The sequence below is a fragment of the Electrophorus electricus genome, chromosome 11 (assembly GCF_041902795.1).
Source record: "Electrophorus electricus isolate QZ-2024a chromosome 11, ASM4190279v1, whole genome shotgun sequence".
NCBI lineage: Eukaryota > Metazoa > Chordata > Actinopteri > Gymnotiformes > Gymnotidae > Electrophorus > Electrophorus electricus.
In genome coordinates this window covers 6,037,694-6,052,500 of record NC_137507.1, presented here as the reverse complement: position 1 = coordinate 6,052,500, position 14,807 = coordinate 6,037,694, and the positions used below count along the sequence as shown (strand labels likewise).

The 14,807-nt window shown below is 38.0% G+C and overlaps 2 protein-coding genes across 4 annotated transcripts in view; one reads left to right on the top strand and one right to left on the bottom strand.

The window, feature by feature from the left end:
- LOC113587106 (tRNA-dihydrouridine(20a/20b) synthase [NAD(P)+]-like) overlaps positions 1 to 6,686 on the bottom strand; it is an 11,641-nt gene extending 4,955 nt beyond the window's left edge. The window contains exons 1-6 of one of the 3 annotated variants that reach the window (XM_027025615.2): positions 6,240 to 6,686; positions 6,023 to 6,144; positions 5,820 to 5,937; positions 5,584 to 5,706; positions 5,268 to 5,494; positions 3,753 to 4,080 (exon numbers count right to left, since the gene is read on the bottom strand). In XM_027025615.2, the coding sequence (XP_026881416.2) occupies positions 3,824 to 4,080; positions 5,268 to 5,494; positions 5,584 to 5,706; positions 5,820 to 5,937; positions 6,023 to 6,144; positions 6,240 to 6,301 (909 nt within the window). In that variant the 5' untranslated portion in view covers positions 6,302 to 6,686 and the 3' untranslated portion in view covers positions 3,753 to 3,823. Of the gene's footprint in view, positions 1 to 1,486; positions 1,612 to 3,752; positions 4,081 to 5,261; positions 5,495 to 5,583; positions 5,707 to 5,819; positions 5,938 to 6,022; positions 6,145 to 6,239 lie in introns of those variants that run through there. The other 2 variants (XM_035528373.2, XM_035528372.2) reach the window with 2 other exon arrangements.
- A 656-nt stretch (positions 6,687 to 7,342) lies between these two features.
- Positions 7,343 to 14,807, top strand: part of cog5 (component of oligomeric golgi complex 5) — a 33,966-nt gene continuing 26,501 nt past the window's right edge. The window contains exons 1-6 of the mRNA XM_035527887.2: positions 7,343 to 7,442; positions 7,647 to 7,786; positions 7,897 to 7,954; positions 9,103 to 9,157; positions 9,270 to 9,339; positions 10,445 to 10,565. Of these exons, the coding sequence (XP_035383780.1) occupies positions 7,376 to 7,442; positions 7,647 to 7,786; positions 7,897 to 7,954; positions 9,103 to 9,157; positions 9,270 to 9,339; positions 10,445 to 10,565 (511 nt within the window). The 5' untranslated portion in view covers positions 7,343 to 7,375. The remainder of the gene's footprint in view (positions 7,443 to 7,646; positions 7,787 to 7,896; positions 7,955 to 9,102; positions 9,158 to 9,269; positions 9,340 to 10,444; positions 10,566 to 14,807) is intronic.

Sequence of the window (14,807 nt, the reverse complement as noted above, 5' to 3'; positions counted from 1 at the left end):
ACTTATTACAAATTCATCATATTTTCCACACTTCAAGCTATGCCATAAAGATGTGTCTAATTCCTCATAACAGGATTTTGTGTATGAACATCACCCCACTAAAACGTTAATAGCTGAAAACAACCAATTAATCTTTTGTATGGAAAAACAATTCTGACTATTAAATGTGAATCAGACAGTTGATGTGTCATTACACATGGAAAATTACATAAATGTCATAACAATTATGTAAATATTAATTTTATTTTTGTCACAATACAATATGTATTATAATTAAGTGCCACATAGAAAAAAACAGTAAAATATATTTTCTGTTTTTTTTCTGTCTGAAGAGTATGTCTGTTTAGGACTGTTAATGTGTTTGGTGCTGCTATTCCTGCATGCTTGCTGCCATGATGACACTGTCATTGCATTTGGCATGTCTCAAAGCCTAGGACAAAGCTGCAGACACTGAAGGCTACCAGTGGGTTAGGAGTCCCATCCCAGTGTGTAGGATCCTTCAAATGCATCTGAGAAATCCTAATACTAACCCTAACCCTGTTGATCTAACCCTAATCCTAATCCTAAACCTTAGTTTATGAGAACTGTGACGATTTATCTGATGTATCTTTCCAGACCATCAATCACCCACAATTCATCAAATGTGGTGCATTTGGGGAAAAAACAGTAGTCTTAATGACATCCTACCCTTACATGAGAATATATGCTTATAAAATGAGACTACATAAAAACATTTTTTTTAATGTGCAGGCTACAATATCCGCTGACAATCACGTACCCACAAACTGCAGTTAATACCGTAGACGGGATTTAAACATATTTAGTGTGTGTGGACAATATGCAAAATTACATGCAAAATCAAATTTTATTCTGCAAAGAAATGTTACATATTTGTATGTACTTAAAGAATCCTTAGCTAGAACAAATAGGTTACAGCCTTCTATCAATAATCAATATGCCAATAATATAAGCCTAAATTACGTAGAAACAAACAAAGAAGACAGTACAATGTAACTCAGTCACCTTGCTGGCTAGTTGGATAATACAATGTTGGATTAAGTATTTGGCTCTGGTTTTCTGTCTGTTGTATTCACCAACATTATACACAAACCTAAATTCTACATTTTCTATCACGCGAAGTTAGCTAGCCAACTATCTAGCTACCGTTATCGATATCGCAATTGTTTTAGGCGAGATACTGTAATTGCAGGGAGGTTTGTCTCCATCCTAGGTTAGGGTTATGAGAGTGAATAGGCAACAGCCTTGGGCTAACCAAACCGTAACCCCCTAACCCCTACCCTCTAATCCCCTAACCCTAACCCCCTAGCCAGGACCGCGAGTTAGCTAACCATCTTAGATAGCAGCTAGCTTTAGATCAACGTTAAATAAATACCTAGCCTAAATTTGTCATGCATAATGCTACTACTATTAACTGAACTAGAGTAATAGAAGTAATAATAACAACAACAACCCTGCTTATACTCACCTCTGTGTCAATCAGCTAAGAAAAAAGCTTTAAACAATTGCGATAACAGAAAACGAAAGTTTAAAAGTTATGGCTACACACTCACGCATGCCAGTCTCACGCTTTACACGTCACTGCGCTGGGCGCACGTGGAGCAGCACGAAGAGTGCTTCCTTCACTCAACCGGTTAACACGGAGGGTTTCAGAAATGCAACATAATGGAGCTGTTTGGGATGAGTCTGGCCTGACTCTAAGGAAGAACAAAGTAGTGCTTAAAACCGGCAGATGATTTAAAAGTGAGGAAGCCTCAGCAAATAATCAAAATTCACAAAGTAGTTTTAAGGCCTTTATTCCACTGCTTCCGTATTTACTTTAAAGATGTGAAGAAAAAGGCAATATTTAGAAGGCCCTAAAAACAGGTACTTCTTTCATCTGTATCGCTTTAAAAAACATGATCTCCAAAGTCTGTATAATTTACAAAAACAATATAGTAAATTTAGGGGGATTCCAGAAACATTGGTTTCTACCCAGTTGTGCCCACCTCCCCAGAATCACAAACTTTTTTTCTGTTGTTTGTGAGTTTACTAATCAAGTCAACCTCCCTGGGTTTCAAGTGGGTATACAGGCATTTACACAGAACTGTGTTCTAAATCATACATATGTATAATGGAATGGCTTTGGTAACTTGATTAAAATCTTGTGTGTATTCTGAGAATGATGTCATTGCAGAATTCCTCACGTTACCATCTTACCTTTCATTTAGTAGCTGTATTGCTGACCAAAACATTTGTGCTGAGTATGAGCTGGAAAGTCCAAGGTCTAAGTTTAATTTATATAGCAGCTTTCCCAGACTCTAGTGACTTTGCTAAGATCCTGTTGGACTTCCAGATACAGACAGACAAGATGATAATGGATAACCAATCGAACATAGTAGTGATGGACATTTACATTTACAGCATTTAGTAGACGCTCTTATCCAGAGTGACTTACAAAAATGCTTTGTCATTTACTCATAGAATACATCATAACCAGTGCAATAGGTTAGAGTCCAATATACCAATGATCTAGAACACTGTATAAATACAGCGATCACTGCTGATGCCTATAAGTACAAAATACATAAGGTCTATTTTAAACAATGATAAGTGCAATAAACAATAAGTACTAGAGTTTGTTAGACAACATCAGTATAATAAACAATACCCTACAATAAGTACTAATTTGGTTAGTCAATATAGGAGCAGGGTCAGTTGTCATTTAAATATTCCATGAATAGATTGGTCTTCCGTCTACATTTGAATACTACAAGGGACTCTGCTGTCCAGACAGCAAGTGGAAGTTCATTCCACCATCCTGGAGCCAGGATAGAAAATAGTCTCGATGCTTGTCTTCCATGAGACTTGAAGCATGGTATTTCAAGCCGAGTCGTACTTGAGGTTCGAAATACTTGAGGTATGGATCGTCAACATCCGAGATCTTGGTCTAGAAGAGTGCAGTCCTGGGAACAGCTAAGATACTATGCAGGACCCTTAAGCTCCCAGGCCTCTGGTAGAGGCCCCCAGCTTGAAGGAAAGACTACCTGGAGTGCAAGTGGCTGTGCATTTGATTGAGACTACAAGTGTTTCTATAAGTTGCTCTGGACAATGGCTTCTGCCAAATGTAAATGCAGAACAGAGTAAGGCTGCTCTGTCCCTTTGCCTGTCTTTTGGGTGTGTCCTCTGCACACTCCCAAACGGCCCTGTGGGTGTTACCTTGGAGAGTCAGAGGCTGGCTGGTGCATTTAGCAAGTGTACTGGTGGGAATGAACACATGAATGTCTAGGGGCTGAGATGGGGAAATTGGTGTAGGCCCTTTAAAGTTATGCCAGATTTCCTGTGGACAAGCATTTCAGCTTGGAATGCAGGTTAAAGGAAACATGCTCTCTTAAAGACTGAATAAGGTCAAGCAAAACCAACAGTACTTAAAACTGGAGAACAGGTGTTTCTCATAAAAACTTGAGATTACCTGCCCTTAAATGACAAAAATACATTTTCTGCAATTAATAGTTTTTGGCCTAATGTAACATTGACCAAACATGGAATCTGTGACAGACTAGCACAAACATTTAATTCAAACCCTTCCAATTTGCAGACAGAACGTAATGAAATATTAGTAAATAAAATATGAAAACTACAGTTTTTAATAAAACATAACAGATTACTAAATCTTGCAAATTCTTAGTCTTCAGGTAAATGACCAAATGTAGCTTGTGTTGTCATAGATAAAAATAAATACAAAAATGGAGATGTGAGTTTTGAGCAATCTTTATTCCATTTAAAAAACATTAGGAAAAGTTCATCTATGGGGATAAAAGAATATTTATGACTCTATGGAGCCATAGGTGTTTTGCAGGTAGTCAATGATTGCAGATGTACTTGATAAACTGTTGAATATTTTCCTCTCTGGCTGGGAAGTGATGCGCTCCAGCATGTAGATTAAGTGATGGTGGAAGCAGGCGAAAGGAGTGCCATGTTGTAAGGCTATGTCCACCCAATCCCACAAGCACTGCAATGGTGTGGACTCAAATCCTGCAAACAGCGCTGGATTGGCTAGCAGCCCCCGGGCAGACATCACACCTATCAAAGGTTAGGGAGAGCCTTAGCAACTATGTACATAAATATATTTTTAACATTTTTTTTATCCATACAAATTAATTTATTGTCTTATAAGTTACTCTTGCTACTGTGGCAAACTTCTCAGCTGCCCAAAATAACCTGTCCAAAATATTCACTGGTTCCTGATGCCCTTAGACAAAGTATGTCTGTTCATCTAACCGTAACCCTAACCCTGTTGATCTAACTCTAACCCTAACCTTCCTTATCATCTGGCAGATGCTGCATTACAGAATCTATCCTTTAGGGATCAAAGACTTTGGACATCATGTTTCTTATGGCTTTTATTTTTCTGCTTTGAAAAAAAATTCTTGAACCATGCCATGCTATTGAGCCTGATTGGATTAAAGGTGATGCAACTGCACAAATTTAGCTTCTGGTTAACAAAAAGCTCTCAAGAACAGTTTAGTTCCACCCACTTAAATTTTGAGATAATTTCCATGTTTTGCAAAAATGTCCTAAACTGTTCACGCAGCCTGCATAAATCTGATCACCAAGAGTCCAAACTTTGATAATTTATCAAAAACGTGTTGCAATTACTATATGTAATGCATAAAAATCTTAGGCACTCCTGTCATTTTGTCACAAGTGCATCAGGGAGTGCTGTAACATGAAAATAACCCATGAACTCAGTCACTGAATGTCTGAAGAAAGTGAAAATTTTAGAGACTGCTTTTGATGGCCTGCCACGGGATCTATAATGGTCATATTATCATTATATTAACATTATTAATATAATGATGTTATATTCATATTACCATTAATATAACATGGTTATATTAGCATTACCATTTAGCATAGCCTTTATTGGAGCGCCTAAGTAACACCCATTCATTTCCACCATAATAGATTCTTCAGATTTGCATGTGAAAATTATTTGACTTTGATTTTGTCTCAAAATAACCCTGAGTCTTCTAATGACTTGAGGCAACCTACCAGTTTTTGAGCACTTTTGCCTACTGATGATTCAAAACAAGCAATAAACAGTTCACTAGTTGTCGAGTTGAAAATTAGGATGCTGCATATGTGCCAGTCCAAAACTGCTGCTGACCCCAACAAACTGACCCCTGCAGTCTTTAGAGTTTTTCCACATCATTTTGCTGAAAACAGGTTTTTATTATTTAATGAGTAAATGGATGAAGGACACATACCATCTACCCCTGTCAGCTCATGCATGGACTCCATGTCTTGGAGGTTCCTGATATCACCATTGGCAATAACTGGGATGGTGAGGCTGTCCTTTATGGTCCTGATTGCATCATGATGCACTGGTTGATGCCGCTCATCAGGTGTCCGTCCATGGACAGTGATCCAGGACACACCTGCTGCTTCTGCCTTCTGACAAAGGTCCACAGTTTTCCTCACATCCCTATGAACTCTGCAGACAAATATCAAATGAAAACTTAAGCAAGCAATAATCAGAATCTAAATAAATAAGTAATGTATGTATGTTCTGTACATCCATACCTTATTTTAATGGACACTGCATAGTTGGGATTGTCAACCTGAATCCTGACCTGTCTTACCATATCTTTTACAAGTTGTGGTTTATTAATCAAACATGCTCCATACCCCTCTGCCATGGCCCATCTGAAATGACAAAAAATAACAGCATAACAACAAGAGAAAAGTGCAGTAAAATAAACAAACTTCAAACTGTAACCGATTTTACTTGTGTGTACTGTATATTAACATAGGAATACCTTTGGGGACAGCCACAGTTCAGGTCTACGCCATCGGAAAAGGGGGCGACCACGCAAGCAGCCTTAGCCAGGGTTAGGGCATCCCTTGCAGCAAACTGGATGATCAAAGGTCGGTCACCTGGTTTGGATGAACGATAAACTCGAACCATAAAAATGTAGCATTTTTGCAAAACTGAAAAATGTCAATATTCATTTAGACATACCGTTGTTAGTGGTCAGTTCGCTGTCTCTGGCTTTTCCCGAGCGCAAGAAATCATCCGCAACTATCATAGGAGTGAAACAGATGTCACAGTCATACTTCCGCACCAGGGATCTGAACGCCAGTCTGACGACCAAAACAAAACAGAGCAAAACGACCAGTGTCGGTACAAGCATACTCAATCACTCAGAAAAATTAGACAAATCCATTTCTCAACTTACTTTGAATAGCGAACCATTGGGGCACAAACTCTAACAATTTTGCCAGTCTCGAACAAATCCATGAGCCAAGCAGTACACTTGCTTATTATATCATAGTAACGGATCTCAATAAGTAAATCGTTTTCATGATTACTAGTTTAAGTTAGTTTCGTAATAAGAATACAAATCACTGGAGAATAATTTTGCCACTGCATCAGGCTTATCTGAAACCAGGAGCTTGCTTGCTAGCTAGCTAGCTAACACATTAGCTGTGATTACACAGTAAAAACATTCATAGTTAATAAAATATTTCAGGCTTTTTATATTCCATGTTTGTGCTCTGTAAATTCGAGTATTCATTAGCTACGTTGCATTATGTCAAGTTCTGAGAGAACAAGCGTATAAAACATCAACAGTAACTTCACTACTTTAACAATACAATGCACATTCGCTACCGGGAGTTATAGTATTCAAAATAAAAGTCTCAAGATGTAAATGCGGTACTTTAAAAATCTATTGAAAAAATAGACATTGATATGAAACAGAATAGTTTATTATAGAATATTAAATAATTTATTATCCATTGTAAATGGAGACTTAATAGGGTTAGGATTCTTTGCTTGTGGAAACTTGCAGCTTTCTCATTGATGTACGTGGGAATAATTATTTCGCTTATCTGCACGAACGGGAAATGAACACCGTTACGAAACCCATGTGACACTTCCCTCAGGCAGCCTGAGCCGATTTATGAGGACACTTCCTGTTCATCAAAAAAGTACTGCCGTCGCGCGAGTGAGTTAGCGATGACTCTGAGTACCGAGTGCTAATTGGTTGGTGAGCTGACACTACTGCGTGCTGATTGGTTGGTGAGCTAACGCAGGAGTAGCAGAAATGCAAGCGTCCTACTGCCAAAAATAGCTTGCTGTTGAAAAAGAAACAGGTAATTTTCCTTTGCTATTTTGGTGTAATGCATACTTCTACTTTCCAAAATTAAAGGGTGATCCTGACCAAGTGGTAAGAAACTATTTCTATTTTTCGTTGTTACCTGTTTATCTCCATTCACCCCATTGATTTTGCGGGTGCCTCTAGCGGCACAGACTGGTAACTGTCCTCCACACATTCAGCTCGCTGTTTATACGTCGCAACATTTATTCGTCATGACTGATGTGGCAGCAATGGAGGCCAGAGGAGACGAGTCAACCAGGAATTCACTTTTAACAGATGGTAACTTAAGTCGTAGATGTTTTCTTTGTTATTTTATATTAATGACTGCAAACACGTATTTTGTGTATATTAGTCTTTGTATTCTTCAGTTGTTGCGGTTTTTCATTTTTCATACTGACTGGTATTTGTGTTGGGTCTGTGATGGGTATAGACTGCAGCAGGCTTTGAACAAGTATGGATTTTATGTCGTTTTATTTCACACAGAATGTTACGCGGATTTCGTTAATGAAGAGTTCGATGCGAAAGCATACACTGCGCATGCCATACACCATGCAGTCATCGCTGAACACCTCGCCAAACTCGCCCAAGGCATTAGTCAGCTGGATAGAGAACTCCACTGTCAGGTGAGCTTCGCCCGTCCGATGGAAACAGTGTTGTAAAAGAAGAATGCTTTTATTTTCATATATTAAAGGTTAGCGTATATATTGCCCAACACAATATTTATGTTGTACAGGTCGTGGCTACACACGAAGACCTGCTAGCTCAGGCAACAGGGATTGAATCTCTTGAAGGTAATCTTGTTCATGCCTGTTTGTCTACCTGGTAAGATGTTTAGGTAACATATGAAATTGAGAGGTTTAAATTGTGTATTTATTTTCTCTGATTGTAAATCTGAAAACAAAGGTCTATAGGTTTTTTTTTTTTTTTTTAGATTTTCCCTGTCAGGTTATCCCTGTTTTCACTGTTCCCTGTCAGGTTATCCCATCCATGTTTCATGTGATTGAGGTTTAAAGACTGTGCAGGCTAGGTTAATAATAATAATAATAATAATAATAATAATATTATTATTATTATTATTATTATTATTATTATTATTATTATTATTCCCCTCCATGGTTCTTGCACAAATCTGAGATGTCATTATTTGATTAAAATTGAAAACTAGCTAACTTAATCCTGATAGACTCGCTTGTGTAGGAATTATGTCGTATACATGCTAGTTAAATTAGCATTATGACTACCCATCCTCTTCTTCAGTCTTCCATACTTTCTGTTTAAAGAAATATTTAATTCTATGACCAATGTCTGATTTAGTGAGTAGGGCTTTGGGCTCTCAATCAGAAAGTTGTTGGTTTGAATCCCTGCTCTGCCATGCAGCCACTGTTGGGCCTTTAAGCAAGGTCCTTAACCCTCTCAGCTCCAGGGGCGCCATATAATTGCTGGTCTTCAGCTCGAACCCCAGCTTCCTTAAGGGCCACTCTCAACAGCCCAGCAGTGGCTGCATGGCAGAGCTGGTATTTGTGGAAATAAACATTTCATTGTACTGTGCATATGTATATATGACTATTATATAAGGCCTTCTATCGGACTGGTATTCATATTTCCCATTTAAACATATTGTAGCCAAAAATAAGCTAAAGTTGGAGATTGTATAACTGGTTCAGTCAGAAGTTGGATCACTGATTTAATCACCTGGTCCACGCATCTACAAAAATCCACAAGACTTTCACTGACAATAGTTAAACATTTACTTTTAGCTGAATTCCTTGTGTGTGTATAAACATGGAGATTAAAAAAGAAAATCTAACTATTTCTTTTTTTTAATGTTTTTACACTTTGCTCCTAAACCAAAGTGCTCTGTGTGGAATTGCATTTTAAAAATGAATGTATATGATTTTGTGAATGTGTATGTTTTCCTTTGTTTTTTTGTCTGCTATAGGTGTCCTTGAAATGATGCAGACAAGGATTTCAGCATTGCAGAGTGCCGTGGACAGGTAGCAGTCCTTATTCCTGACATTCTGGATGAGAGCTTGGTGTTTGCATTCAGTTGCTGGTCATCATAAACACTCTTTGTCTCTCTCTACCCCCCACCCCCAACCCTCACAGGATCAGAACCAAGATCATTGACCCTTATAATAAGATTCTGGTTCGGACTGCCCAGCTTGCAAGATTACAGGTATCTTAGTTTTTTTTCTGTCACTGTATTAGTAACATTTATATCTTTTGTCACTAAAAAAGATCAAAAAGCAAAATTCACTTAAGTTTCATCATATCACTGGCAACCAAGCACAAAGGATTACTTTTAATTTAGTTTTTTAGTTTTTCAGACTGGCAGTTTTTGCACAGACACTTAAGTGCAGGTGTGTACAAGCCATGCTATTCCCCTATTAGCAGTTCAGTACAGATTTATAATACTGCCCATAGGACAGACGGTTCAGTACAGAGAAACACGCTACCCTGGGTTTAAGAGCCCTTTTCTACTCTTTGTAGTCACTGTTGTAATATGATATTATGATGGTGATAGTGATAGTTTTCAGTTTGTTCTAATTCAGGTTACATCCTCGGGGCTTTGTGGTTGGCTTTAACTCCTTTCTACTTTCATATTTATTTTGTGAATGCATGTAATTAGGCCATAATAAGAACACTTTTATTCACGTGAATAAAAAAAAAAAATTGGACTCGATGCTGGGTTGAAAAAAGCTGTCGGACCATTATTTTTTCCTTTACTTCCTATTTGATTAGAAAAAGAAAATAATGAGGTTTCAAAGTTTTTTAATGTTCCTTCTGAAAATGTCAATATGTTGTATTACACACACACCGCCTAAAAGACATACAATTGTACGCAAACACTCATAGACAAGATTAGTAACATGGTGAGTGTTGTTCACACAATCTGTAGACCCTTCTGATAATTATTACAAGCAATATCCCATTATATGGTTTTTCATACACCATACATCTAATTAAAAAAACAGATCTGTAATGAGAGCAAATCTGCTGCAAAAACTGCATATTCAAAATTTAAGTGAGAATTGTAATGTCAAATAATTGTAATTATAATGTACAGGAAATGTCACGTTCATAAAACAAGGGCTTCACATAAATTACTCCAGACATGTAGATGCATAAACAATTTGCAATGACTTCCAAATTGATATTAAGCAAAAACCTTCTGCATATGCCATCGTATTGTTTGTTGTAACCCTAACCCATCAGATTGTCTTTGTTATAAACCTGTTCCTAACCCTAATCCATCAGATTGTATTTTTTTTCTGCCCCAGGTGGCATGTGACCTGCTGAGGAGGATCATCCGAATCTTGTACCTGACAAAGCGTCTGCAGGGTCAGCTACAGGGGGGCAGTCGGGAGCTGAGTAAAGCAGCCCAGAGTCTCAACGAACTAGGTGAGTGAGCAGCACCATTCACATCCACATTAACTAAACTGGGCAAAGATCTGACTGGTTAGTTCAAGTCCATACTGAGGGTAATGAGTTACAGGATAAATGTATCAGTTGGCATCATGCTGACCGTATGCTACGGTCGTTATATATGATATCAATTAGCACTGTTAAAATTGGACAAAAATTATATCCAATTACACATTGGTTGAAACCAATATCTGTTTTAGTGCATTATATCTATAAGAATGCAAACCAATTAATCGATAGACATAACTAAATGTATGTAAATACATTTAAGACATGCAGTTCTGCGAAATGTGACTACAGAGATGTTTTATTCTGAGGGTTATTTAAAACAGTGTATATAAGCATATGCAGTATGATTACTAAATTATATTTTTGACACTATAACTCTAAAATTCCAGAACTCCCAAAAAGCTAGCTAGCAATGTGTGTGAATCCACCACAGTGGCATGATGAACATTAACTTGACCAAAGCGGAAGATTCACTAATGGAACACACACAAACATATATGTAAAGAAAATATGAAATCAACCAATAACTAGTATGTATATGAATTCTTAAGCATTCTATACATTAAATACAATTTTATTTCTCACACTTTGGCACAGTTCCCTGTGCTTTTTAACAGGCACCTGTAAAGAGATCCAAAAATAAATGAATCATGAAGTGCGTTGGGTGGGTACAGTGTTTTCTGCCTGGTCATTTTCTCTGCGTGCACATTTTTGTTGGTAGAGAGCTCTGCAAAGACTTGAAGTAGTGGCCACAGAGTGGGTTAGGCTTAGGGTTAGGCTTAGGGTTAGGCTTAGGGTTAGGCTTAGGGTTAGGCTTAGGGTTAGGCTTAGGGTTAGGCTTAGGGTTAGGCTTAGGGTTAGGCTTAGGGTTAGGTTTAGGCTTAGGGTTAGGGTTAGGGATAGTTAGGCTTAGAGTTATGGTTAGTTAGGGTAAAGGTTAGGGTTATGGTTAGGGTCCCCTAACAGGTGGAAAAATCACATTTTCTGTGTGAACTGATGTTATTAGTGCTAAGCAGTGCAGCATAAGTGGTTACAACATTAACTGACAACAAAGTATATAACATTTATTTAGTGTTAAGGTAGGTGGCTTAGGTATTATTTAGTGTGAATTTAAATGTTTTCTATATTTATATTTTTAAGGTGTTAATATATTGTTTACTTTGTTTACTTTAATGTTATGGCTGATCAGTGTATACATATAAAATCTGGGACTGTCCATAGCAGTAAGTTTAAAGGTGATGCCACTGTTTCAAAGAAGTTTAACCAGCTTACGTTTGCGCTGAGGACGGCAAACTTCACACTTCCTCCTGTGAAGTCTGTGCTCATTTTCAGGACACATGAGACACAAAGCATGTGGCGCAAAATTCAGAAAATGACTGAGTTGATACTTCACCACGTGATTCACGGTGATGCTTCTCTCTTGGGTGTGAATGTTTTCTACACATCGTGTGAAGCACAGGTTAAGAACTTAACAGAGAAACCACCCCGCCTCTGAATGAGTATTGTGTTTGGATAATAGGCCAGCCCCATCATGCATTGAGAAAGGAGGTTAGGGGTGGTGGTACAGGTTTCATTCTCACAATATTCCCAGGAGAGAGAATCCTGATCTGAGCATCTGTACTGGTTCCATCACTTTTTCCCCCTCATTCAGTTGGGCTCCCCCATACTGTCCTAGCCCCCCCCCATGGCGACATCACTTGGAAATGTTAGTAAAATACAATTGTATTTGGCAGCCACTTATCCACAATGACCTACAGTTTTTAATCATGTTACAGAGGCAAGCATGTGTAGTGTTGGGAGTCTTGCACAAGGACAAGTGACAAGGAGTCACTTGCCAAGACGGGGATTGAACGGGGAGCAGTGTTCTTACCAGATGCGTTATACCAGCCACACATATAAAGCATATGCTATAAGATGCTATATGCTCACATGCTGCTCTGTGTCTTACCTTACAATTAAAGGAAATTTGCACAGTTTGCTCAGCTTTGCAGTGCTGTCATGCTGTCTGGTTCACCCACGCCCTGGTTCACCATCATACTGTATATGCTATGCTGTATATTGGTGTACTGATCCTGTGTTCTCTAAACATATGTAGTTTAGTACATTGATCAGTCTTTCCTTAGTATTTGCTGTATATCTGGGTCTGTATACATGGCTTCCAGTGTGTTGTATGTTGCACCGATATCCTGAAAGTATTTGCTCCGTCTTATTCCTCTATATGGATACAGAGGTGACTGGATAGGTTTACAGCCCAGGGTTTAGGCTTCTCTTTCTTGATGATGCCATTCATTTGGTTTAGGGGGAGGTCTAGTAATGCTACAGTGCTTGTGTTCAAGTTTATCTTATTATTTCTGGAGGACTTTGAACTGGTGTTACCATATTTTAAGGAACATATTCCATACACCTCCTTCCGTAGGTTAGGGTTAGGTTGATGTTTGAGCAGAAAAAAAAGTCACTCTGTTAAAAGTGGTCCATATGATTATAATAATACTGAATTATAGTCCTGTTTTGAGTCTGCACAAACACAATAACAGCACTGCACTGACTGGCTAATATCCTTTACAAGCTGTCCTACTCTGATGGTACATGGAGTGTAACACAGAACAGGTAGATAGATGGGTAATTTAGTTAAATATTAAATCTAAAGAAAGACATTTGAATTCTTCCTTGCATGAAAACTTCTAATGGTAAAATAAATAGTACTTAATGTCTTTAATGTTCTGGGTGTTTCCTTTGCAAGAAAGCATTTGACATTTGCAAGAGCTGAAAGGATTATCTACTGGAATTAATGCAATGATTTACTTACGTATTGAATGAAGGTACTGGTTAGGTGGTCTATATTTCCTGTTTAACTAGCTAAGCAGCCCTGTATTGTAAATAAATGTGTTATGACTGATGATGGTAGACTCACTGACTATATAAAGTCTTTAGTGAAAAATTTGTGCTGGATTGACCAGTCAATCCTTCTTGTTTTTGGAATCAGTGTAATTTTATTATTTTTATTCTTGTATAATTTTACTGCAGATTAAATAATGAGGACATTTTTTTTAATTTTAAACAGATCATTCAGATCACACCTGCATGGTATGACATAATAGACCCATTATCTTATTAGAAAGTCTTCACTTTTTTTCCTTCAGGAAACCTCAGGGCAAGAGTAGCAGTTGCTAGATTTGCATATATTTGCATATATTTTCAGACATTTCAAAACTTCATCGTTCACAAAGCACCAAATTCTCTTTATGAGAGAGAAGTACACAGTGCGCAAAAAGATACCAGTTAGCTAGTGTTGCCCTATTTTGGTATGAAGCAGCTAAGTTAGTTAATATTAGCCTACCTTTTAATTGTAAAGTTATCGAACACAGTTTCATTTTTCTTTTACCTAACCTGGGGTTAAATTCTTCCCTATGGCAACAGCTGTGGAGATGCTGCAATATAAATAAATGTTAGAACTCGAGGAGGAGGAAGCTGCTTTACAGAGAGAATGAACAGGCAGGTCTGAGAGTCTTCAGTCGCACATCTTTTGAACGAATTTGGCTTGTGTCTTTTGCAAAAACCACAGTTCACTGTGATGACCATGAAGAAACCATAATCATTTTTGGTGTTTATCCTGGGGAAGCCTCCATAATCCCACACCTACATTCAGGAAGGAGCTGTATCCAATGTTCTTGTTTCTGCCCAGTCCCTGTCTGCCCCGTCATTGCGTTGGACCGATTTCTCTCCCACAGTATCTGTACTGTAGGTCTCTGACATGTCCTTATTATAAACAAATTATTAGGACAAACATTTTTCACCAACACCTCTGAACCACCTGACCTGCTTCTATGGGTCTTGTTGTGATGATTGTGACATGACCTAGAGAGGCATCTGATGAGGACTCCGCACCCTTTACCTTATGAGCCATTTGGAGAGCTCTGTTAAGTGCAAAGCTCTTAACTAAGTTTAGACCAAAGTGGTTTCATTCTGCTTTTTGACCTCCAGTGTGAGCATTCAAAGGACAGATGGAGCATGCTGTGAGCTTTGTTTAGCGAGTTAAATGCAGGGAATACTTGCTTGCTTTGTCAGTACAGTATGTTTATCTAGTGTCTTTGCACTGTCAAATTGCTTTTTAGTCATGTTTAAAAAATGCTTAGCCTATGCCTGCACTGATTTCATTGCTTAAAATGGATGTGCTTTGAAATGAACTTAGTTTGAGAATTTTGTTAGCTA